This window comes from Theobroma cacao, chromosome 4, assembly GCF_053813885.1.
Source record: "Theobroma cacao isolate CCN51 chromosome 4, ASM5381388v1, whole genome shotgun sequence".
NCBI lineage: Eukaryota > Viridiplantae > Streptophyta > Magnoliopsida > Malvales > Malvaceae > Theobroma > Theobroma cacao.
Genome location: NC_142642.1, coordinates 31631308 through 31654012, shown reverse-complemented (window position 1 = coordinate 31654012; position 22705 = coordinate 31631308). Strand labels below are relative to the sequence as shown.

The window sequence follows — 22705 nt, the reverse complement described above, 5'->3', positions numbered from 1 at the left end:
ATTTCAACCATGTTGTAAAAACTTGGGACAATGTGAGAAACTTCAAATTTATTTTTCATAAGAAAAGTCTAGGTGAATTTGCTATAATCCATCTACAATGGTAGGAAATATTGATAACCTTATATTGTAATAGCAAAATCTAGACCCCAAATGTCCATGTGGACCAACTCAAAACAAGAAATAGTAGATTTTTCATGTAAAGGAAACTTAAGCCTCTTTTGTTTAACAAGTGGGCAAATTTCACAAATTATGTCATTATAAGTAATTAAATCGAAACAAAACTATTGAATAACAGATAATTTGTTTGAAAAAGGATGTCTTAAACAAAAATACCAAACATCAAAATTTCTAGAAATTATGTTACAACTGACACTAAAAACATTTGAACTGTAAAGAACTAAATTCTTGGATACATATTTAGAAATCTTCTGATGAGGTGATTTGAAACAGAATCTCCAAAGGCATTACTCTCAACTTGAGTGGTAGGAAACTTGATTTTCAATATATATAGGCCTGCTTGTACTTTAGCAAGACCAGTCATTCTCAAAGTACTTGTGTGCTGAATTACACAACTATTATCAGTACATGTCAAATGCTGTGTTTTGAACTTTGTAAAACCACTCACTGAAATTAAATTGAATCTAAACTCAGGTACACACAAAACATTATGCAGAATGATAAGTGGTGATATCTTAACAGTTCTTATATGAGTCACCATGGTTTTAGTATCTTTAGGCATTTCAACATATATGTTTTAAATAGGCCTGGATGATATGAATGACATTAAAGAACATGCTATATGATTTGTTGCACCAGAATCGACAATCTAGTATGATGATTAAAATATATAGTAGGCTTAGCAAGAGGTAAATGTTGAATTGATGAAATGTTTGAGACTAGAATCATACCTGCCATAGTAGAGTTCATAATGGAAAGAGTATGTTGAGGAAAATCTGTCCCAGAGTTGGTGTTTAAGGGTGGATTATCAACCAAATCTGTTCTTTGATCACTGAGTAATACCATGAGCCTTTGAATTTGACTCTTGGTAAGGGAAATGTTAGACAAAGAGTCTATAATATCCTCACCATAGAGTTATGAACACGAGATGCAGCTTTGGGAGTTTTAGGATTTCTCTTGCCTTTTGTAAAGTTAAAATCGGGAGGATAACCTAGCTACCAACTTATAACATTTTTCCTTTGTGTGCCTAGATTTACCACAATGACTACAAATGACATTAGGTTTTTTCTTCCTTTTACCATTAGTAATAGTGGTCATAGTAGAGGCTTCATGAAACACTTGATTGACAGATATAGATCGTTGACTTTCCTCCCTTAGAACAAGGTTATAAGCTTCGTCTAAAGTAGGGAAAGTTTTCATTAACAATAACTGAGACCTCAGAACAGCAAAGGATTTATTAAGACCATGAGAAATTTAAACACAATATCTTTCTCATACTGATCTATATATTTTTGAAAACACCTCTTGTTACAAGAACCACAGTCACAACTAAGCAAAAGTCTACAAATTCTTAGTTCTTCCCATATTGCATTTAGCTCAATAAAATAAGCATCAATACCTCTCATACCTTGATCAGGTTGGACAGAGTAAATTATAGGTGATAGATCCGAGCATTATCGGGCTGAGAGAACCTTTTTTAAGAATTTTTCAGATCTGGTGTGTTGAGTGGATATAGAAAATGATGAAAACAATAAGTGGAGAGATCAATTCAATTAGCCATGCAATGATCAAATTGTTGCAACGTAGCCAGGAAACATAAATCTCATCGGTATTTTTATGCTCTTTAATCATTCCATCTATAAACCCAACCTTATTCTGAATGGAGAGGGCTAACATAAACTGACGACTCCAAAAGACATAATTAGTGGAGGAAAGTTTGAGATTGATCACCACTGACCCATGGTGATCTGAATGATGAAGAAAGTAAAAAGACTAGGGGTCCTCAGAAAGGGGAAGAAAAGTTCTCAAGCTTGTAGTTCCAACCATGGAAGAACAAAGGAAGGACTGGAAAACGAAGATCTTATGAGGAAAATAAAACGAAGACTGAGAAAGCAGTGAAGAAAAGTTTGATAGTCTGAAAAGGGTTGACAAAAAATATTGGTAGGAAAATCAAAAACCTCCATGGATCAAGCAAGGCTTTGATACCATGTGAAATTCGATGAAGAATGGAGGAAATATCTAGAAAGGAAGAGTTGAATCGTCTTTTGTGTATTATTCACACTATATTGAAAAATATGTACAGATCTTGGTTTTTATATGTAGTGCCAAGTCACTACTTTACAAGTCAACAAGTTGATATTATATACATTAAAGATATAAAAAAATTAAAATACAAACTAGATATAAAATACTATATCTCTAACAATAATTAAAAATTTCAACTTTCCCTTTATTAAGTTGGTTCATCTCTTTAACTATTTAATCAAATCATACTACATGCTTTTAAAAATAGACACAAAAGGAAAGGGTAAGAAATGGTCATGCTTTCAACCTAAAAATACGCTTCTTTATTTATAGAGGAGAGATTACACTAGTCTGAGTTTATCTGAATTTATTTTGATATCAATTATTTTCAAAATATATGTCTATTAGAAAAAGCAAGACACATATTTATATACTCAAAATCTATCTTATCTTTTACTAAATTCGAATATGTGACAGTTGGAAATAGATATATTTTGCTTTTAGTGGTGCATTGTGGAGAAAATAACAATGAAGCCATAGCTAACTCTTAAAAAAGCTAACCTTTTGAAAAGTTGAAAAAAGCTACTCTTCTTTTCTTTCTCCTTTCTCTTTCATGCAGGACTATACTCTTAGACTCAAGCATTTGCCCTTTTTTCAAAGCAATAGTATTTAGGCCACCCGTTGGTTCCTAATAAGATAAAATGCTTTTGACAGTGACTGCAGAATCAATTGTTACCATTTTTCATTTCATCCTTTTCTCTTGACCAACAAGTGCATTGAATTACACTTGAATGTGTAATTTTGTGTGGCATTCCATTGATTTAATAGTTGTGCCCAAGGGTCTCGATTTGCAATCGAATCAGTGTAATTGACCAATCTAATTTAAACAAAAAAATTATTTTATTACTGAATAAGCATAAAATGTGATAAATACATAATGTTAAGACATTAATAAAAATATTAAACTGTTTGACATGATATAAGACATTAAGAGGTCAATCATTCAAATCTCATCTTTGCAAAATTTTTTTAACTTAATCAAATTCAAAATATTTGAAAAGTTGATAGGTTATTGACCAACTTAACATCTTTCATACAAATAATTTATTTCGATCAAGATGAGTCACTTATTAAATCGATTTGACAATTTCGAAAAGAATTTTGAGGGATTAGATTAAATTGCTTGCCGAGTTTTATTGGTTTGCAAATTCTTCCTCAATAAGTTAAGCTGAAAGAATAAAATTGCATCTGGTGCATTCTAAGAAAAAGATATTTAAGTGATTGGGGAGTATAATTTCACGTGGGAAAGAGATGAAAGATGACACCATTTGACTTTAGTTATATCATAAAATTTAAAATTTGGTTTAACACAAAATGCTATATAGCTATGGCGACAAAAGAAAGAACAGCCAATATCTAAAGTACAAGCACAATGACAGGTTCCTTACTATAAAACACCCCTCTCTTTCCAAAGTAAAACAAGTAAAATACAATCGGTGAAGTGTCTCGATTTAACCTGTCGTTCTAATTAAGGGATCGTAGTATTATATTAAAAGTACAATTCTTGTATTAAATAAATATTAGATGCAGTCAATATTTAACAAAAACATACACTTAAATAATGAAATAAATGTTGAAAATCCATTTAATTCTCAATTTGACCCACATCTAAGGCTTTTGATTGATCCAATATCTCTCTGGTTTAATGACCCTTTGGACTGGACAGGCCACTTGATTTTAACATCAAATTAAACTGTAAAAGGTAAAAGAAGGAATTGGTTTACAAAATAGGAGAAAAAAATAGAATAAAATAATTATTATATAGTTTAATTCATTGAATGAAATTGTCATTATGATATTATTTCAATATTTGATTAGTAAAAATAATTTAAAATAATAAAAAATAAGTGATAAAATGATAAATATATCTTTCCTTATAATTTAATAAAAATTTTGAGATTTTTGAAATTCATTATCTTTTAACAATGTGTTATCATTAAATTATAATTTAACATGTTATCATGAAAATATTTACAATTTAATCTTCAAATGTTAAGATTTAGTTGTAAAATGATACGATTTTTTTTCTATTTTTTATTTTTTATTTTTTAATATTTTAATATTCTTTTTTATTAAAATATTAAATAATTGTTTATAATATTAATTAATTATTATAAAAATATTATTTATAATTCATATTTGAATATTTAACTTATTAGTTGATGCATAATCTTCCTACTTAAAAGAACAAATTTAAATCTCGTTTCTCTTCATTACAAAAAAAAATCAATAACATTTTATTTTGATAAATTTTTTATTTTTTTTTTGTTTTTTTTTCTTTGCTCTTGACCAAATCTGACTATTGAAAGTTTCTCCTCTCACGACGGAGGTGAAGGGCAAATAAACAATAAGATTTGGCGGTGTTAGCGGAGGAAGACGGAGCTTGCTTAGAGAAAAAAGGGTGAGAGGAAGACGAGAAAAGGAGAGGAATAAGAAAACGAAAATGAGAAAAAAACAACTTTTTATATAATAAAGTTAGTAATTCTTAAAATAAGTATTCACAAGAGGTCGAATGGTTGATATCAAGAAGAGTTGGTATTAATTATTTCGTATCTTTTAAGAAATTATCATATTTTAAAAATAATTATTCTTGATTTAAAAAATAAACCAAACAAGATAATAATTTTATCTAGAAATAGGGGAATGGCTACCAAACGAGCCTTAAGTTTATTGAGCGAGCAATCACAACCGTCAGATTTGCTAAATACAGTATTAATTTAATTAAGTTTAAGAAAACATTTTTCTATATAATCAGTAAGTTGACAAAGAGACAAAAGGTAAGGAGGGGAGTCGATCGAACAAAACCCCTAAAGACAAAATCAATTCCTTAAACAGTCTCCCTTTTGGAATTCCTCCTTTGATAAAATAAAACATACTAATAGAGTCGTAGGAAATTGTTTTTTTAAAATAAATTTAAAAATTATTCTTCTGTGGATCGAACCTGCAAGTGTAAGCGGTCGAATCTAAAAGAAAATGGAGGATGAGAAGAAGAAGAAGAGAAACAAGAAGAAGAAAAACAAGCAGACCAAAACCACAGAAGAAGATGTAGATCAGAATAATCATGTCGGCAATTGCCAGAACGGCGACGTCCCCGGCAATGCTGAGGTGGATCTGGATACGCATCAGCCTAATGGCGCTCTTGCCGTAAGTGACTGATTCGCTATTGTTCTTAATTTTATTCTAGTTTGGTTAATGGCTTTGCCTTTGATTATTCGCCATTCCTTTTCTCTTTATTATGAATCGAAAAATGATAGCTCAAATTGTATATGGAATTGTTGTAAATTGTTTGTAGACATTCATCTTTCTTAGTATGTATGACAATATCCTTTGATTTATCTGTATTTTAAGAACGTCGATTATTTTGTGACATTAATAACGCAAATGCACGAATCATGATAGACGGCCACAAGATAAACTTGTTTTATAGCCCCAACTCTCCCTTAAAACTTGAAAGTGTTTTAGATTTCTTTAGGAGTTCTAATGTTTAGATATATTAGGTCCTACCGGGTAGTGTAATGCTAAAGAATAATAGGAAATTGTTTGTGTTCCATGTTACAATCACAGGGATCCTCAAGATTCCTTTGCATTCTCATCGTGAAATTTTGATTTCTTTTAGTCACTTACTTCTAACTATTGCTATGCATTTTTATAAAACCCGATGTTTAATCCATGGTAAAATGAGAAACATGAGGTGGAGCAAATGGAGCTAAAGTATTTTATTGTGTCATTTCCTTTCCTCCTCTCTTTCGAATTTTCAATGTAATTCGCTGTCTCCATTACTATTTATTGTTCATGCATTAACCATATTGCTTTTTTTCAGAACACTGTGGAAGAGATGATTAGAGAATTACAAAAAGAGAATGAATCGCATGTACAGGAAGAGGTAATATAGATTCACCTGGTTGTGGAAATAGACAAGATATTATATCAACTTGCACTTTATCTGCATATTTCATTTATTTATTGGCCTTGGATTTTTTATTGGTACGACTAACCTCGGCATAACTTATTTTATTTCTACAGGCTACTTTGCAAGAGACAATCAAACACTTACAAAATGAAAATGAATCACACGTACAGAAAGAGGTTAAATTGATGTTATCACAGGAGGAAATAAGCAAATTATCTTGTTAAATTTTGTTTAAGCAAGAAAATGTTTGCTTTTTTCCTGTTCTCTTTTTATGAAATTTCCTGTCCTTTTCTTATAGTGTTTAATTTATTAGCTTAAGCTTTAGTGCTAAACAGGCTACCTTAGAAGAAGCAATCAAGCAGTTAAGAAATGAGTTTGATTCACACTTAAAGAAAGAGGTAATTTGATACAAACCTAATTGTGGTTATCAACAGAAAAATGTTTCCTGAAATTGTATTCAGATTTTTTTTCTTAGAAAAATCTGTTTCCTAGTTTAGTCATTTTACAACATTTCCTTGTTTTGGTTTATTTTGCAAAGCATGAGTGGCTCATTTTCTTCTTACAGGTTTCCTTAGAAGAGACAATCCTGAAATTACAGCATGGAAATGATTCACAGCTACGGAAAGAGGTAATGTAGGGGCTAACAGCTAATATTCTGTGAGCTTTTTCATGCATAAAGGATGGCTTTACCTTTTTCTCTCTGCAAGTTGTCATACAACATTCCTGTTGTAGTTCAAACTTCCCTCTCTCTTTCTCTCTCTCTCTCTTTTGTTGAAGCACAAAGTAACCCTCTGTCTTCTTACAGGCTTCCTTAGAGGAGACAATTCGACAATTGCAATATGAAAATGAATCACATATGCAGAAAGTGGTAACATACTAAAGTTTTCTCTATTTTTTGGTACAATATAGTAAAAGTTGATATATATTTTCTCACACATATTTGTCAGGATAGATTATTACAAAAGGCCTAATACTTTCCTGATTTTTATATGAATGTTCTTTATTTCTGTTATCTATTGGAAACTGCTATGTCTAACTAGATGATTTACAGGCTGGTTTAGAGATGAATATCGTGGAATTACAGACTGAAAAAAAATTCTGGCTTCAAGAGAAGGTAATTTAGGTTGGTAGATATTACATAAGGACAACATCATACAACATTTTGTTTTCCCCATGTTTGCCCATATCCTTTAATGACATATGAACTAATAAAACAGCTGTCTGTCTCTTTGTATCTTTAGTATTGTCATTTGAAGGATTTTGGGAAATTTTGGGATGAATTTGGTACTGTCATGCAACATGCAGGCCAGCTTGGACAAAAAAATTAGTCAGTTACAGGAGGAAAAAGCTGCTCTGGATCTGAAAGGGGTAAATTTTCTATTTGGCTTCCCCATAGCTTTCTGGTTGTTTTGATTAGAGTTTTGTGTCTGTGTTTTTCAGGTTTAAATCCTTTCTGGGATATGTATTTGTGGTGCTTGTCTAATTGCATAGCCTTTCCTACTTGTGATCTTGAGAAAAGTTGGATAATATTGTGCAGGCAAACTTGGAGGACAAGATTAAACAGCTAGAGAAAGAGAAAGAGTCTTGGATTCTGACAGAGGTAGTCAATTTTGCTCTTATCATGTGTATCAGTAATGCATTTTTTTGGAAGATTGGAAGAGCCTGTGATCTGCTTGGATTCTATACTGTGTTAAGGCCCTTTCTATGATTTCATTTGGAGAGTGTTCAGAATTACATTGACTATTTATGTTTTCTCTTGGGAAAATAGTGATTTATTGGGAGTAAGGACCTGAGATTGAATTGAATTCTGGACTGTTTCCTTTTTGGGATTGTTCAGAACTTTGTGGATCTTTCTCAGGATTCTTGTACAACAGGAGTTTTTTGGTTTGCCATTGAAGTCTTTATTCATTTTCATCTTCCATCTACATCTGAAGCATTAAAACATGACAGCAATCAGGTTTGTTGTTCTAATTTTAAATATTCTCTGTTTACAGAATTCCACCAAAGAAGCAATTTATAGCCTGGATCGTGATATTACGAGACTAAAAATGCAGGTACAGCATTTTCATCCTTGTACTTAGGCTACTTTTGCTAGCAGTTTATTGGACTCTATGGTGTCATTGATTCCCTATTTTTCTTGACAATACTCATATAAGTTGATTTTTAATTTAGTATCATCAATTTTGGGCTGCACCAAACTCAACAATTTTGCAGTGCATTTCTTTTTGTTCTGATCTGGAAATTAAAACAAAGCTTGGCAGGTGGTTGAGTTGGAAGAATCCAGGAGCAAGCTTTCGCAAGAAAATCAGCAGCTCAAAGAAAATGTATCTGGCCTGCAGTTAAATATACAAAATTTTGAGAGGAACATGACCTCTGGTCCCTCATCAGATGAAGTTAATAAGGTTTGCTTCCTTTAACCTCACTTTGAGCATTCCTTTTTTCTAGGGTGCTGGCTCTTCTTTTTCTGGTTGTAGCAAATTTTGCTAGTTTCACCATAATTGAGAATTCATGAGATATAGTTGGATTTGCCTCTATGTTTGTTTGCTATTGTGAGAGCTTTCATCTGCCAAAAGTTGGTTTCAATTTTGGTGTATTGAAGTTATTCAGATATATTCAAACAAATGAACAAATAAGTACTTATGGTCTACTTAGCAATTAAAGGTTATAATGTACCATGTTTAAGTCTCTGAAGAAATTTAGGAAGAGAGAACAATGCAGTTGACTAGTTTTATCTAATGTAGCAAGCTTCTGCGAATGAGGAACTGAACTCTCAGATTGAAGCAGCAAGTGCTCTGGTTGGCAAACTAATCACGGAGAATGCAGAGCTTGTTGAGAAGGTGCCTTTTCCTGCAGCGCACTTTGATTAATTTTTACTACTACTATTCCTTTTAAAGCCAATATACAAAGTCTTATTCATGTTGCAAATTTGATCAACTTTGTGTCAGGTGAATGAGTTGTATGTTGAGCTTGAGCGACAAAGTATGGCAGCAGGACTTTCTTCAGCCATCGGAAGTGTTCCGATGGCTAAAGTTGATGAAACTGCCAGTGTATCTTATTCTATACCTGAACCGATTGAGAATGGTTCTATGTTGGCTCCAAAGTTAGATTCCCGAGAAGCTGCTCCAATTCACAATGGGAAAATCGATAGTGAAGACTCTGGAGAAATTGTGCAGATTCCTCTGGATGATTCTGATGTCCGGGATTTGGAGTCCCAGCCTATTGACAGTGAACAAAATGCTGTGCCACTCTCAGATGCTCCCCTGATTGGTGCTCCATTCCGGTTAATGTCATTTGTTGCTAAATATGTTAGCGGTGCTGACCTGGTTAACAACACTACTTAAAGCTCGGAGTCTTAGCTTAGATGCATTTTTAATTTATTATTCTTTTCTCTTTTTTTATTAATATACCTGGTATACTACTATACTTATGAACTAGAGATTAAAGATGGGCCTAAATTGGGCCGACTACATTGTTTTTGTACTGATAAATGTATCTGCCAAGTGGAAAAAAACTAATTTTATATTTGGTGTATCATGTGGAGAACAGTTATCTTTGTTGTTGCTGTTATTCACACCATTTTGCAATATGTCGGATGGGTTGGTTGACCCAAGAGGCTTTAATGGCCTGGCCTGGCTTGTAACAAAACATCTTGGCTTTAATTGTGAGAAGTACTGATTTTTCTATAAATACAGAATGGATGCGATTATTTCACTGATTGTTCTAGCACTTTCTACAAGTTTGGGCCTTTTTTTTTTCATCTTCCACAGAGTTGACATTAATCAAGATGGGGGAGAAAAAGGTGGCAGACACATCTTTGTTACGCTAAAATCCTAGAAGAATCACATGGATTGAACGCAAAGATGGAGGCCTCGCAACATGCAATCTGAACTTGTAACATCGGCAACATGGCTGCAGTAATCATGGGGTTTGAGTATTTGAGCCCTTGGACCTGTTGTCCTCTGACGAGGGCCGGTTTTCAGAATCAGATGGCCGAATTTCTTCCATCATCCTAGTTACTTCCTCCATTGTAGGCCTCATGTCTGGCAACCTTGCCACACAAGTCATTGCTATCTGAAGCATCTGTACCAGCTCTTCTTCAACATTTTGATATTTCATCAGCTCTACATCAAACACTTCAGCAGTCCATTCCTCTCTAACAACAGATTGGACCCACCTTGGAAGGTCGACCACATCTTCATGCCCTGATAACTGGACTGGTGATTTGCCTGTCAGCATCTCTAGGAGAAGTACACCAAAGCTGTAGACATCGGACTTTTGAGTAAACTTTCGAGTTTCAATCACCTCAGGAGCTCGGTATCCTGCGCTTCTAGATGGAACAGCTGGGAAACTCATTAAAGAAGTCAATCCAAAATCAGAAATGCAGCCATGCAAGTCCTGGTTGAGGAGGACATTGGACGATTTGATGTTGCCATGGCTGAATTTTCCACCTGCACAAGAGTGGATATAGGCAATGCCCTTTGCTGCTCCCAGGGAAATCTTTAGCCTGGAATCCCAGTCTGGCAGAGCACGTCCACTTTCCCTGCTTCCTGTAATGAAATTACAAAGAAAAGACTGTGAAAAGGGGTAATACTTCAGAATTCTAGTCAGGGCATAAAAAATTTGTGCAGTAGACAACTGCATTTCTCCTTTCTGCATAAGCTACATCTGTGTTTGATCTACTGTACTGAGGTTAAAGTTATTTAAAACTTGTATTAAATTATTCCATAAATTACATTAGTAATTGATCTTCAAACATGATTGTAATGTATAATGAAAATAATATGAAAAGGAATAAAACATGATCAAAAAAATGTACCATGCAATAACGAGGAAAAACTGCCAGCTGCTTTGTAGTCATAAACCAGCAGCTTCTCATCCTTGGAATAGTAATAAGCACGAAGAGGCACGAGATTTGGGTGCTCACCAAGCCTTCCCACAATTTCCATTTGTTGTTCAAACTCTCTTTTCCCTGCAGCTACTTCTTTCAACCTCTTCACAACCACTGTTGTTCCTTCCTCCAGGATAGCCTTATAGGTTGTACCATAGCTTCCTTTTCCTAGCACTTCAGCCGAAGCTCTCAACAAATCCTCAAGATCAAAATTATATGAACAACCTTCAAAGAAAACCAACTTGTTCTTCTCAGCCTCTTGCACCCCACTCCCAAAATCCTCCTTAGGTTTCTCACCCCTTCCACCTTTACCTTTTGATGTAAGAGTACCTTGACCATCCTTTCTCTTTAAACAGCAAAGCACTAGCATAAGCAACATGAAAAACACCAGTGCAGAACCCCCAACTGCTATGGCAATTATAACACCTGTACTTAATTTCTTATGGGAGCCCCCTCTTGGATTTTCTGGTACTTTTGGTGGAGGTAAGTGAGCGGGGGAAGGGGAAGGGGAAGGCGAAGGCGAAGGCGAAGGCGTGATTGTAATACACTGGTTCAGTGGAGGCCCACATATATCATTTCCTACAAAGGAAGAAGCAGGGAACTTCTGGAGGGAAGAAGGTACTGATCCATTTAAATGGTTGTAGCTCAAATTCAAAAGCCTAAGCCTTGGAAGATTGAAATTGGGGATAAGTCCTGTAAGGGAGTTATTCTGAAGGCTTAAACCAGTCAGGTTTGTTAAATTTTGAATTGTGGTTGGAATGTTGCCTGTGAAGAAGTTGAAGGAGAGATCAAGAAAATCCAGCTTTGGAGGGAGAGCGGAAGGAATGTCACCTGAAAAGTTGTTATGCTGAAGGTATAAGTATTGAAGAGAGGGAAGGGAGAGTATGTCAGATGGAAGGTTCCCACTGAGGCGATTGGATCGGAGGCTGAGGATCATGAGAGCATCCAGCTTTCCAAGTGTGTTGGCTGGAATTGGACCATACAGTCCAACACCAGGAAGGTGGACAGCAAGCACACGGGATCCATCCTTCGTGCAGTTGATGCCAACCCATGAAGCGCAAACTGGGGTAGCCGGACTCCAGTTAAGTTTCCGCCCATGAGGGACAGTGGCAGAAAATTGTAGGAGGGCTTGCTCATCTGAGTTTAGGTCAGCAACTGTTTCAGGAATGCAAAACAGAAACAGGAAGGCGAATGCAGCAAAATAGGAGGGCAGCTTCATCTCAGCAATCTTTATTCCCCTGACAAAACAATATCAACTTAGAACAGGTATTTTCCTTCCTCAAACCAGAGAAAAAAAGAGGGACACAAATAATAACAGAGATGAAAAAAGCTCTCTTATGTAACAGGCGGTGTTGGCGAGACAATGAAGTAACTACCAGATCAAAACATGTAAATACAATACCTAGCAAATAGTACATTAAGCAAACAGTTCAGAGATTAATTCCGTTTTCCTTTTCTTAACAGTAACAATGGTTTTTTTTTTCCTATTTTTTTCCATTAAAGAAAAAAGGGTAGAAATTCCCAAACAGCGTAATTAGAGAAGAAAGAGGGGAAGGGTAAAATTTGGAAATCAGGAAGATGCCGTAGTCATCTAACTGACATTCTTTCCACAATATATTCTTAACCACGATCATCTCCTTTGAAGTTTGAAAGAAAAAATTAATTACTTCTCTCAAGCAGAAGGAATGATATGTTTTTGTGGCTTCAATGAATCACTAAACAAGGAGATGAGCAGACATTTGTTGAAAAAGTTTTTATTAGTAAAGAAAGATAGTAATAGCATGGGGAACCTGTCATTTGCCAAGAAGTTTAGTTTGTTGTCTCATGATACAATTGGAACAAAAATTAAAAACTTGATAAGTATCACTATTAACTAAAGTAAAGTCATCACCAAAATGGGTTCAAAAGTATAATCCTTTTTCAATAAAGTGAGCGCAATGCAGCAAAGCTAGCAATACAAAATCTTAAAAGAAGGGCATTTTCAGCTTTAAGAATCCTCTCTCCATCATAGTTCAAAAGCAGTCAATACTTGTGCATACCAGAACAATGGAACAAATATAATATAATGTTCACAAAAATAAAGACTTCAAATAATGAAAACAGGCATACCACAACACACAGAAAAAATAAGAATAGAAGATGAGATAGATAAAAGACATTGGCTAGTCAAAGTCCCTTAGCAGCTCAAAATAGGCAAAAGCAATGACAAGATATTTACTTTTTAATTAATAAGAGGTTATGAAGTCAAGCTTTTGGCGTGTGGAGCCATGGAATGGATAATAAGGAGAGGACAGCAGTTTATCAGGGTTTTGTTGCCCAAAGGCGTTTGCTTTATTTGACCCTTGGCCTAATTACATTTTCAATTAAATACTACAACTACCACTTGATTACTGTAGGCAAACGGCTAGAATTCATATATATTTATCAACCGCAAAAAGTTGGTTGCCAATTCATCATACTGAAAACCCAAAATTTAAGTAGAATTCTGCCATTCTAGCATGCACCGAATTGTTCAATTTTTTTCTATGTTTTATAATAAAAACAGAACCAAAGTTGTTAATTTCCCCGAATTTGAAGTTGAAGAGCATAACGTTGATAGTACAACATTTAAAGAGTTCGGTGAGATGGTTGAATCCTTAAAACTGGCCTCCTCCAAGCCCAAAGTCAAAAGTCTAAAGAGAAAACAGAGCAAAGCTAAAGACGGAAAAAACATAGTGTTACGTAGAGCGGAAAATAAATCAGAATTGACTTGAATCTATGGTTCGAATCTTTCCAGAAGCAATGGCAGTCTCTTGCAGAATTCATCACACAAAAGAAGAAGAAGAAGAAGAAGACATTGAAAACAGAAGAGGAGAGAGAAAGGAGAAACAAACCTTTGGGACTGAGGTGGAGCGCTATGAGTGGGAGAGGAAGAAGCTGAGACAAAGGAAGAGGTTCATAAACGGAGAAGAGAAGAAGCTAAAATGGCAATGGCAATGGCAATTCTTGGATTCCTTAAACTTTAACGGCATTTCTTCACCAATACACTCTCCAAAAAGAAACACTAAAAAAAGAAACCAAAACAAAAAGGAGTTTAAGTCGAGGAAAAAAGCAGTTTGGTTTTAATTATGTTGTTGGTGTTTCGGATTTTTGCTTATGGAGGAAGCCGACAGCCGAGGCAGCTTGTTCGTCAAGCTAACGTCGGGTCGGGCCTTAAACTCCGAATTGCAGATCTCGAAGTCGACGATTCCACGTCCCCGTTGGCCCCTTTTTTAAGTCTTAATATTCCAGCCAGCCGGTGGAATCAGAAACTTGTTTGACCCCGAAACAAGAGCTAACCCAAATTGACAAAATTTGAAAGGAAAAAGCAGAAACGAAATTGGAATTTTTGGTTCACCCTATAATTACGACGTTACCCTGAGTAGAGTAGGTCGACTGACTCGACTTACTAAGCGCCTTTTTTCTCTCACTCAGGATGTAAAGTCAGTAACGAATTCTTGTTCTGCCCATTCATGATTCACCACCGCCTGTTTCTCGATTTAATTGATTTTGATCCTAGTTATTATAATTCTTTTTTGTCTTACTCCTACTTGTCAAATTGAACTCTCTCTCTATATATGTAACGTATTATTATTTTAGTATATAATATTTTAAAAAATTTAAAGTACATTATAGAGACATGGTTGACTTCCCTAATTTATTACTATTAAATTTATTTCATATTTATATCCACGTAAATTTTAGACCGTTCATGAAGAATAATGAATAGATGACAACAAAAGGGAGGGAGAGGAGGAAGACCCACCAAGGAGAATTATGTGACAGAAAAGATATGGTATGGTAATGATGATTCTTCATAATGTTTTTTTTCACGGTGAAGCCCCCTCTCCCCTGTTGGGTGGTTGGGTAACTTTTTCAAAATTACAAGTGCATTAATCAGTGCAGAACCTTCTCCAAATCCAGCCGTGGGTCAGGTTTTTCCTCTCCGAAGACACCAATGCTTCCAGCTTCCCAATATTTAGTTAACTTAGATACTTTGCTTGAAGTAGCACTAATCTTTTGCTACTAATCATGTTATGGAAATGAAAAGGATCAAACAGATTGTCTTCTTTATTCCCTTTTTTAAGTGATGGGGTTTATTCAATGAGGTCTAAATGTAATCCTCCTTTTGCCTTGTATCTCTCATAATCTCCATGACCATTGATGACTATGGGTTTTGATTTTAAAACCTATAGATATGGGGCAATCCCAACTCATTTAAGGAGGGGGGAAAATATGATTATGAACCGTTGGGCCAAACCCATAACTTATTTTTTGTGCCATCTGCTGGAAACAAGAAATTGATACTCACCCATTTTGATGGAAAAGTGATTGATAGGTTTTGATTCATGAATTTCTCGCCAATATTAGGTGGAGGATTGGCTTTGGATACCCTTAGTACAATCACAAAAAGACAAAGTGCCCTTCCAGTTGGCGAAAGTGATTTATAACTCTCCCTGCTCTGCTGGGCTGGCATCTCTATCAGGCTAAAAATAAATGTCCAAAGGGTTTTCGTTTCTCTGCAGAGGAAAAGAAAGATGCAAAGCTCGAATTCCTTTCAAATTTATTTTTCAATTGAATAAGATAGAATGCTTTTATATTATCTGTCACATGGTTGAAGAGAGAAGTGGTATGTGAGAGAGAATCTTAATTATTGAAGCACATGAAGGTGGAGTTGTTCACAACGTTTAATTATAATAATAAAAATCATAATCACAAAGGAAAGGGTTTAATTCTTAATATGATAATGAGGAATACCCTGTTTAGATTTAGTTTGCTTTTTATATTCGAATAAAGTCGCCAGCTGAAGACTTACCCTTTTTTCTTTCTTTTTTTCCCTTCTTATTTCCTGTAAATTTTATGACAAAGTGGAAACAGGAAGGAAAAGAAGACGTAACTCTGAGCAGAAGTGAAAGTTTCTAGCTTGTTTGGTAACGGATAAAATCCAAAGACAAGTGCAAGTCTGATCAATTGGTTGATATGGCCTTAAGACTTGACAGCATTGCATATGGAATTGGCATTGGATTCTTGAGACTTTCCTTTAATTTCATACCAAATTACACCTTTTTGGTGTAATAATGCAGTTTCCCTCAGTTGGTGGGAAAAGGTGATGCTTGTTTCCAAAAAAAAAATGCTATGAGAATGGCAATCTCAAAGGTTTAAGTATGTAAAAACAAGTTTCGGTATTCATTGTATAACCACCTCCACCATTGTTAGTTGAGTAGATTATTATATAGTACCAAATAAAATAAATAATAAATGAAATGGGAGGGCCCTTTTGACTAAGCCTGTGTTACATTTCCCACCTGCTTCCTGTTAGCTTAATCATTTTCTGTTTCCTGCCTGATCCTTGTTAGGCAGGACATGGCTTGCATGTTTTACTCATATTTTAATCACCTGCTTTTGTCCCCAGGATTATGCCTTTGCCTTCCCGCCTAATCCCTTTCGGTTGACAGTTTCCTTTGTTTAAGTTTAAAATCCATTCAATTATTTTTCAGTCATGACATCCTGATGGCGGGAGCTTCCTTACAAGTCAACAAGCAGATTCTTGGTTGGCTTTAGCTATGTGCGGCTCCAAATAGCCTGGAAGACAGGAAGACGTTAGGCACACAGATGACTAACAGAAACACTACTGCCTTCTTCACTCCTCATTTTCATTGGTAAAAGCTGTCAGATTACATTCTTTCATAGTAACCAAATAATTATAAGAGCACAAATTATAAAAATAAAAAATAAATATGAATTAAGAAGAATTAGAAAAACAAAAACCCACATCTTAGATGTTATAATGGCCCGAAAGGTTCAGGCAGAGGCTCAAATCCATTCTCAAAGATGGATCCCGGATCGGATTTATCATCAATACTATGCAGCCAGTTTGTATTCTTCAAGTCCTCCTTTAGCAATATTGCATCATAACGGGAACTCTCATAGATGTCCACCTCACTGAATTTGGCAGAGTATCTTCCATCATGGGAATCGCTTCCGTTCTGTACAGGTCTGCTAATACTATTTCCATTCTCAGAGAAGTCTCCATTTTGCAAGCTACCAGGGCTTCCATTACTATTGACAGAGTCTGAAGTACTGAAGGAGCGAAGAGATTGGGTTCTGGTAGTGGCAGATCGGATGCTCTGAGGAAAAAGAGTGGTGCCAGAAAGGGAACGAATGCTCCCTGTGCCATTTCTTATGTCCTGCATTGGAGATTCTAAATGTTGTTAGGATTATCCTGCATGATAGACCTTATATATCCCAGGGAAGTAGGAACACTTGTTTCAGTAACCTAACATGATGCAGCCTCTCACTACTGCATAAGCCTCTACGTAAAAGATCACAACCAATTCCAACCACTGATCATGCCATTGCAACTCCAAGCTCTTATTCAGAAAACCAAGTTAATAGTTGAGACCCTGATAATTACTAGCTAAAACTTTTGGATCATGGTGATTCATGATGAAAATAGACTATAACAATATCCAGGTTGAGGGTGTGACTGCAATGATGCTAGTGGTGGAAACCAAGAATTATAATCTACTTCAATGGCACTATTCCTACCCCTGAGCTGCATTTAAATTACTAAGCACATGATCAAGTAAAAGAAAAGGTATTAGAACACATCAAATGGCTAACATTTGCAATAAGCAGATTTTCACTTAGGAGTTAACAATTTCATTCAATAACAAGTAGACGGTAAGCTTACCATATGCCTAATAGCCATATCCAGTGATTTTTTTGAGATAGTCCTCCCAAATCCTGCGCTATCTGCAGTGGTTGTTGAAGACTTTACAGGTTTCCGCATAGCTGAATCATTGACATGTGAGGTCTTCCGAGACTCATGTATGTCAGATGCATGCCCATTGGAATGGACACGAGTCCTTCCAGGGGGTTCAGTGAGTCTTCCCCTTGTGACAATTGGTGATGAATGTCTTCTGGGCATATTTACCGAGCTAGTAGTGTCTTGGTTTGCCTTCATACCGACAGAAACACCAGGCCTAGACCTACCAGCAGAGACTGGCCTATCTGGCAAAGTTGTTCTAAGGTTTGGTGGTGTGTCAAGAGGAAAATCAGGGGGCACAACAGGCTGTTGAGGGGGCCGGACTCGTGGGCCTGGGGAGCTTGGTCGGGATGCTGGAGCTGCACTGCGACCATTTGAAAGAGTGCGCCCAGCAGATGGTGAAGCTCCAGCTGCTGCTGAAGATAGAGAAGGTATTGGATTCCGACGTGTGGGAGTTGATGGACGAGAATTTGATCGAACAGCTGTTGAGTTCAAGTTTGCAGGGATTTGTGGCCTAGAACTTGGAGTTGATGGTCGTGAACTTTGCGATGGTCGACTTTTGTCAATATAAGAGCTGGTGGAAGATGGACGGACTTTTGAAGGAGTTGAGGCTCGTGATGGTGTTGAGCGGGCAGATGGGGTCGAAGGTCTCGAGCGGGTAATGGGAGAGGAAGGTCTAGTATAAGATGACACAGAAACTGAGCTTGTATTGAGAATTGATGGGCCCCTGTTTGAGGAATAGGTACTATATGAAGAAGACAGAGAAGGCCGTGTTACTGAACTGCTTCTAGTGGGTCTTGTGGAATGATTGCTCTCAGATTGTGAGACTGAAAGCTGAAACAGAGAGATTAACAGAGAAATTAGTCATTCATGGTTGCAAACTTAAGTGGCTGAGGCATTGCCTCAATGGTAGCCACGGCTTAATAAGGAGGTTTTCAATTTCAAATCCCCCCACCCCCACACCCCTTTCAGTCTCTCCCCCTGCAGCAACTATCAAAAGGGAAAAAGATTAAAAAACTTCAAAAGCTGTTATTGCACTATGCCAGCTGGTGTTATTGTGAACAAGTATCATGCTTAACAGGTCTTCAGAAGCAGGAAGGAGGAAATTTTCTTGTTTTACCAAAGGGTAACTCAACAAGAATCAATTGCCAACTAAAAAGAGGGCAGCCATAGAGACATCAATCCCAAAAATTGTCAGAACTTGCAGTAACATAAAATTTAGGGGGAAAATAAGCATAAAAGTAAGAAGGAAATGCATACCCTTGAAGTCTTCGTGGTTGAAACTGATCTAACTTTGGAATTGCTTCTTGGAGCTAGTGAAGTTGACTGAGATTCGGATCCCTCAGATGAAGGAAAAAGTGGAGTCCCCGGAGGAGTTAGAAGCCTAATGACATAAGTAGTTATCACACATTGCGAGGAACGAAGATTTCCAAACACAGATTCTAAATTCAAGTCTCAATTGAGTGACCACTGGAATTCATTACCCATAAGAGTTATCAAAAAAGGTTATTTGACCACTATAAAAATTAAATTTTAGCTTTTAAAGGTTATTTGTTTACTTGAGTAAGTCAACATTGTAAGTAATTACAATTTTTTAGATCAACCAAAGACAGCTTGAAAGGCATAAAGACAACATGAAAGGTAGAGATTCACATCAAGAAAGGTCGTTCATTCAGATGTTTGTATTCTGCATTCTGTGCATTACATACCAGCCTCAAAGTGATAGTCTTTAGAAACATTAGGCATTGGGGCAAAGGGGGAATGTCTAGTACTATGATCCATAACATCATAGCTTCAAGGGAAAGGAGTTAGCTAGGGGAGAATTCAACTATTGCTTTTGGAAAAAAAAAAAAAATTTGAACTGTATCTACACATTCGCCTAAATGGTATCTGAATGCCTTTACCGAGAGATTTGGGAGAGCTTCCCCATCTTCTGTTATCCTTTATCAGAAGTTGCTCTAAGGTAAAGCAGCAAATAGCAAAAAATGAAATAAAATAAAGGAAAAAACATCAATTTGATCATAGAGGGGCGAAATAAGTAAAAGCTAACTCCCATTCAAAGTTGGAACATCATGGCAACCAAACAGATCCAACGAGAATACGATGGAATGAAGAGTTTTGCACGGCAATTGATTAGTTTAAATTTGGAACTGAAATGAAAAATCTGTGATTAATCTGAAACAAAAAAAGAAAATTATTATTTTATCATTACTGCTACTAACAATGATTTACCAGTCATAGTCATGCTTTCCTCCATCTGTAGACGAAAGTAGGTCATCCAGGCCACCCTTTCCCACTCTCGCTGATCCAAGTGATAGTCTTCCCAGTTTTACTGCAACTACAAAAACCCAAACATCAGACTTTGTATTTAAACACTTGAAAACTAAAGCGGTTTTCATTTCATTCGGCTCGATTTTCATTGACTTAAAACGACATCGTTCCTTCGCCCCTGAGGCTATAGTTTCATGGCGAATAGAATTGAAACCATCAATCATTTTCTATCCAAACGAAAAACATCTTTCTCTCCTTCCAAAAAGAATTGAGAAGCAGCTTAGCTAACTGCCTGCTTGTAACCGACAGACTAATACTAGTATGAAATTAATTTAACAAAAAGATGAAATGAATAGAAACGTCCCCCAGGGCTAGCAGAGAAGAAATGTAAATTTTCAGAGATAATAGCTGAATTGTTTTGTACCGTCCGAGGATTCATCGGAGGAGGCGACGGAGAGGCTTCGACGGTTTTTGGAGAAGAGATCCAAATTCTCGTCGGAATCCCTGGGAAATAATCCTCCGGTCAAACTTTGACCACGGCGGTGATGATGGGACGCCGCCAAAACATTAATATTATTCCTCCCCCCGCCCACCAAAGATTCCCTTAGATTCCTATTCATCATCAACTATTACCATGCCACTCTTATGCTGCTGTTTCCACACCCAACCCCATCTATCTTTCTTCTCTCTGTCTATCTCTGTTCTTTTTTTTTTGGTTTGTTAGAATGCAGCTTTCCTCAAAGCGGAAGAGAGAGAGAGAGAAAGAGGTTGAGGCAGCTTGACTGCTTGAGATCTACCGTAAAAGAGAAATGCCAATGGAAAGCAAGACAGTTGGTCACCCTGCTGTCACTGTATCTGTCTCCTTTTTACATATAAATATACATAAACATATAATTTACGTCATATGGCGGAAAGAGGGTGGAAGGGAAGGGAAAGGAGAGGGAAGTCAAGTCGTCTTTAGATCTGTGCAGTGCTTCTCTTATTAAGTCTTAACAACACACTTCAGCTTTAAGATCTCTGCTTTTGTTTACGGAGGGAGGCACACTAATACAGCTTTTCTTTCCGTCATATCTCCTTAATAATTCTATATATAGTGCGGTAAAACAAAATTATATAGAAATGCCAGATCTCCATTTTTTATTTGGTGACGTGGAAGTCATGTAATCCTTTTCAAAAAAAAAAAACACAAAATTACCATACATTTTACTTTGATTTATGGTAAAGAAAATCAAAGCCAAATAGTTACTTTAACGTTCAGATTAATTATTTAATTACACCAACACATACACAAAAATAATTTTATATAATTTTCTTTTTTTTTTACATTTTTGTGGAAATAGAAGGTTAAGATGGATGGGTACTTGAAATTTTGGTCCCACCCTAAAAAAAAGGAAAATGACTTTTGATGAATCAAATGTGGAAGAAGCTTTGCTTTTATATTGTTTTTTGATTTATTTTTCATGTAAAAAATCAGGGGGGAAAAAAAAAAGGAAAAAGAGTTGATGGGTGATCTAGAAAAGATCATGAGTCGAATTCCCTCAACTACCTGTTTCGTGGGAAATAAAATAAAAACATAAACCCAAATAATTCTAACAGTAAAAGAATGAATTTACTAGAAATAAAGAGCTTGAAATTTCTTTGTTTCGTTAGGTAGGCAGCTTCATTACCTTCTTAACTTTCCAAAAAAAGTTACATGACCTTCTTTGTGGACTGTGGTTTTGTTTTTTTTTTTACTACGTGGCAGCTGTTCCATCTTATTCCCCCTTATACACGTATTATGTGTTACTATAATGTTTTATTTATATATATATATATAAAGTGTTGCTATAATATTTGATTTATTCTACACCCCCAATCAAAATTAAATGAGTGTAACGAAGATGCATTTATACTCAACCATATCATGCTTTGTTTTCTCCAAAAAAAAATTTGCATAATATTTTAAAAAATTTCTTAATCTTTTTTTAAGCAAAATTTTAAATTATTTAAAAAATTTAAATAAATTTTATTATTTTATTACGTTTAATCCAAATTTTATATTTTTATTTTAAATAAAATATATTTTTATAAGTAATAGTTAACTAATTAAATAACATCTATCATTTTGTTATGTTATGTGACATAGTTATATAGTCATATGATAATTTCACCTTTCGGATCAACTTTATATCATCATTACATGAGTATAAAAATTAAAGATGTCATTTGACTTTTAAGAATTTATTTAATTTAAAATAAAATTATAAGATTTAATTGAATATAATAAAAAAATAAAAATTTTATTTTTTTTAATAATTTAAGAACTTCTTTAATTATAAAGTATTTGAAACGTGAGGTATACGTAGGATATATCTATCCTATAGAGTATATTCCTAACATTAAATTTTGAAAATTTGGAATCTTGTTTTTTAAGTAACTTTTATGGAGGATTTTGAGGGACATTGCAACTGCTGTTAGCCTCATAATCTCTCTCTGGGAATTATTGAGTCAGAACAAACATAAAAGCAATTTAAACATTATGGTAAGTCCCACTTAATCTTGAAATGGGAGCTACTCTATTAACAAATCTCACATTATTCAAAGAAAA

At 35.4% G+C, this 22705-nt stretch overlaps 3 protein-coding genes across 7 annotated transcripts; 1 reads left to right on the top strand and 2 right to left on the bottom strand.

The window, feature by feature from the left end:
• Positions 1–5028: 5028 nt before the first annotated feature.
• On the top strand, positions 5029–9883 carry LOC18602193 (Mitochondrial ATP synthase D chain-related protein). The gene is made up of 13 exons (XM_007033427.3): positions 5029–5406; positions 6083–6145; positions 6286–6348; positions 6508–6570; positions 6738–6800; positions 6978–7040; positions 7224–7286; positions 7478–7540; positions 7710–7772; positions 8167–8226; positions 8434–8574; positions 8914–9009; positions 9118–9883. The coding sequence occupies exons 1-13, from the start codon at positions 5236–5238 to the stop codon at positions 9511–9513; spliced, it is 1368 nt and encodes a 455-aa protein (XP_007033489.3). The 5' UTR covers positions 5029–5235; the 3' UTR covers positions 9514–9883.
• LOC18602192 (putative inactive receptor kinase At5g58300) lies at positions 9827–14410 on the bottom strand. Of its 4 annotated transcripts, none has more exons than XM_007033426.3 (3): positions 13934–14410; positions 10989–12298; positions 9827–10719 (listed from the first exon to the last, which is right to left on the bottom strand). In XM_007033426.3, exons 2-3 carry the CDS (start codon positions 12277–12279, stop codon positions 10091–10093), a joined length of 1920 nt encoding a protein of 639 aa, XP_007033488.3. In that variant the 5' UTR covers positions 12280–12298; positions 13934–14410; the 3' UTR covers positions 9827–10090. The 4 variants fall into 4 exon arrangements, with proteins under 4 accessions (XP_007033488.3, XP_017974976.2, XP_017974974.2 ...); XM_018119487.2 differs by lacking the exon at positions 13934–14410 and adding an exon at positions 12728–12876; XM_018119485.2 differs by lacking the exon at positions 13934–14410 and adding an exon at positions 12463–12664.
• Positions 14411–16696: 2286 nt separating this feature from the next.
• LOC18602191 (serine/arginine repetitive matrix-like protein) lies at positions 16697–21171 on the bottom strand. Of its 2 annotated transcripts, none has more exons than XM_018119488.2 (5): positions 20543–21171; positions 20080–20185; positions 19108–19231; positions 17773–18681; positions 16697–17266 (listed from the first exon to the last, which is right to left on the bottom strand). In XM_018119488.2, exons 1-5 carry the CDS (start codon positions 20739–20741, stop codon positions 16862–16864), a joined length of 1743 nt encoding a protein of 580 aa, XP_017974977.2. In that variant the 5' UTR covers positions 20742–21171; the 3' UTR covers positions 16697–16861. The 2 variants fall into 2 exon arrangements, with proteins under 2 accessions (XP_017974977.2, XP_007033485.3); XM_007033423.3 differs by having other exon boundaries at positions 20080–20179.
• Positions 21172–22705: the final 1534 nt, after the last annotated feature.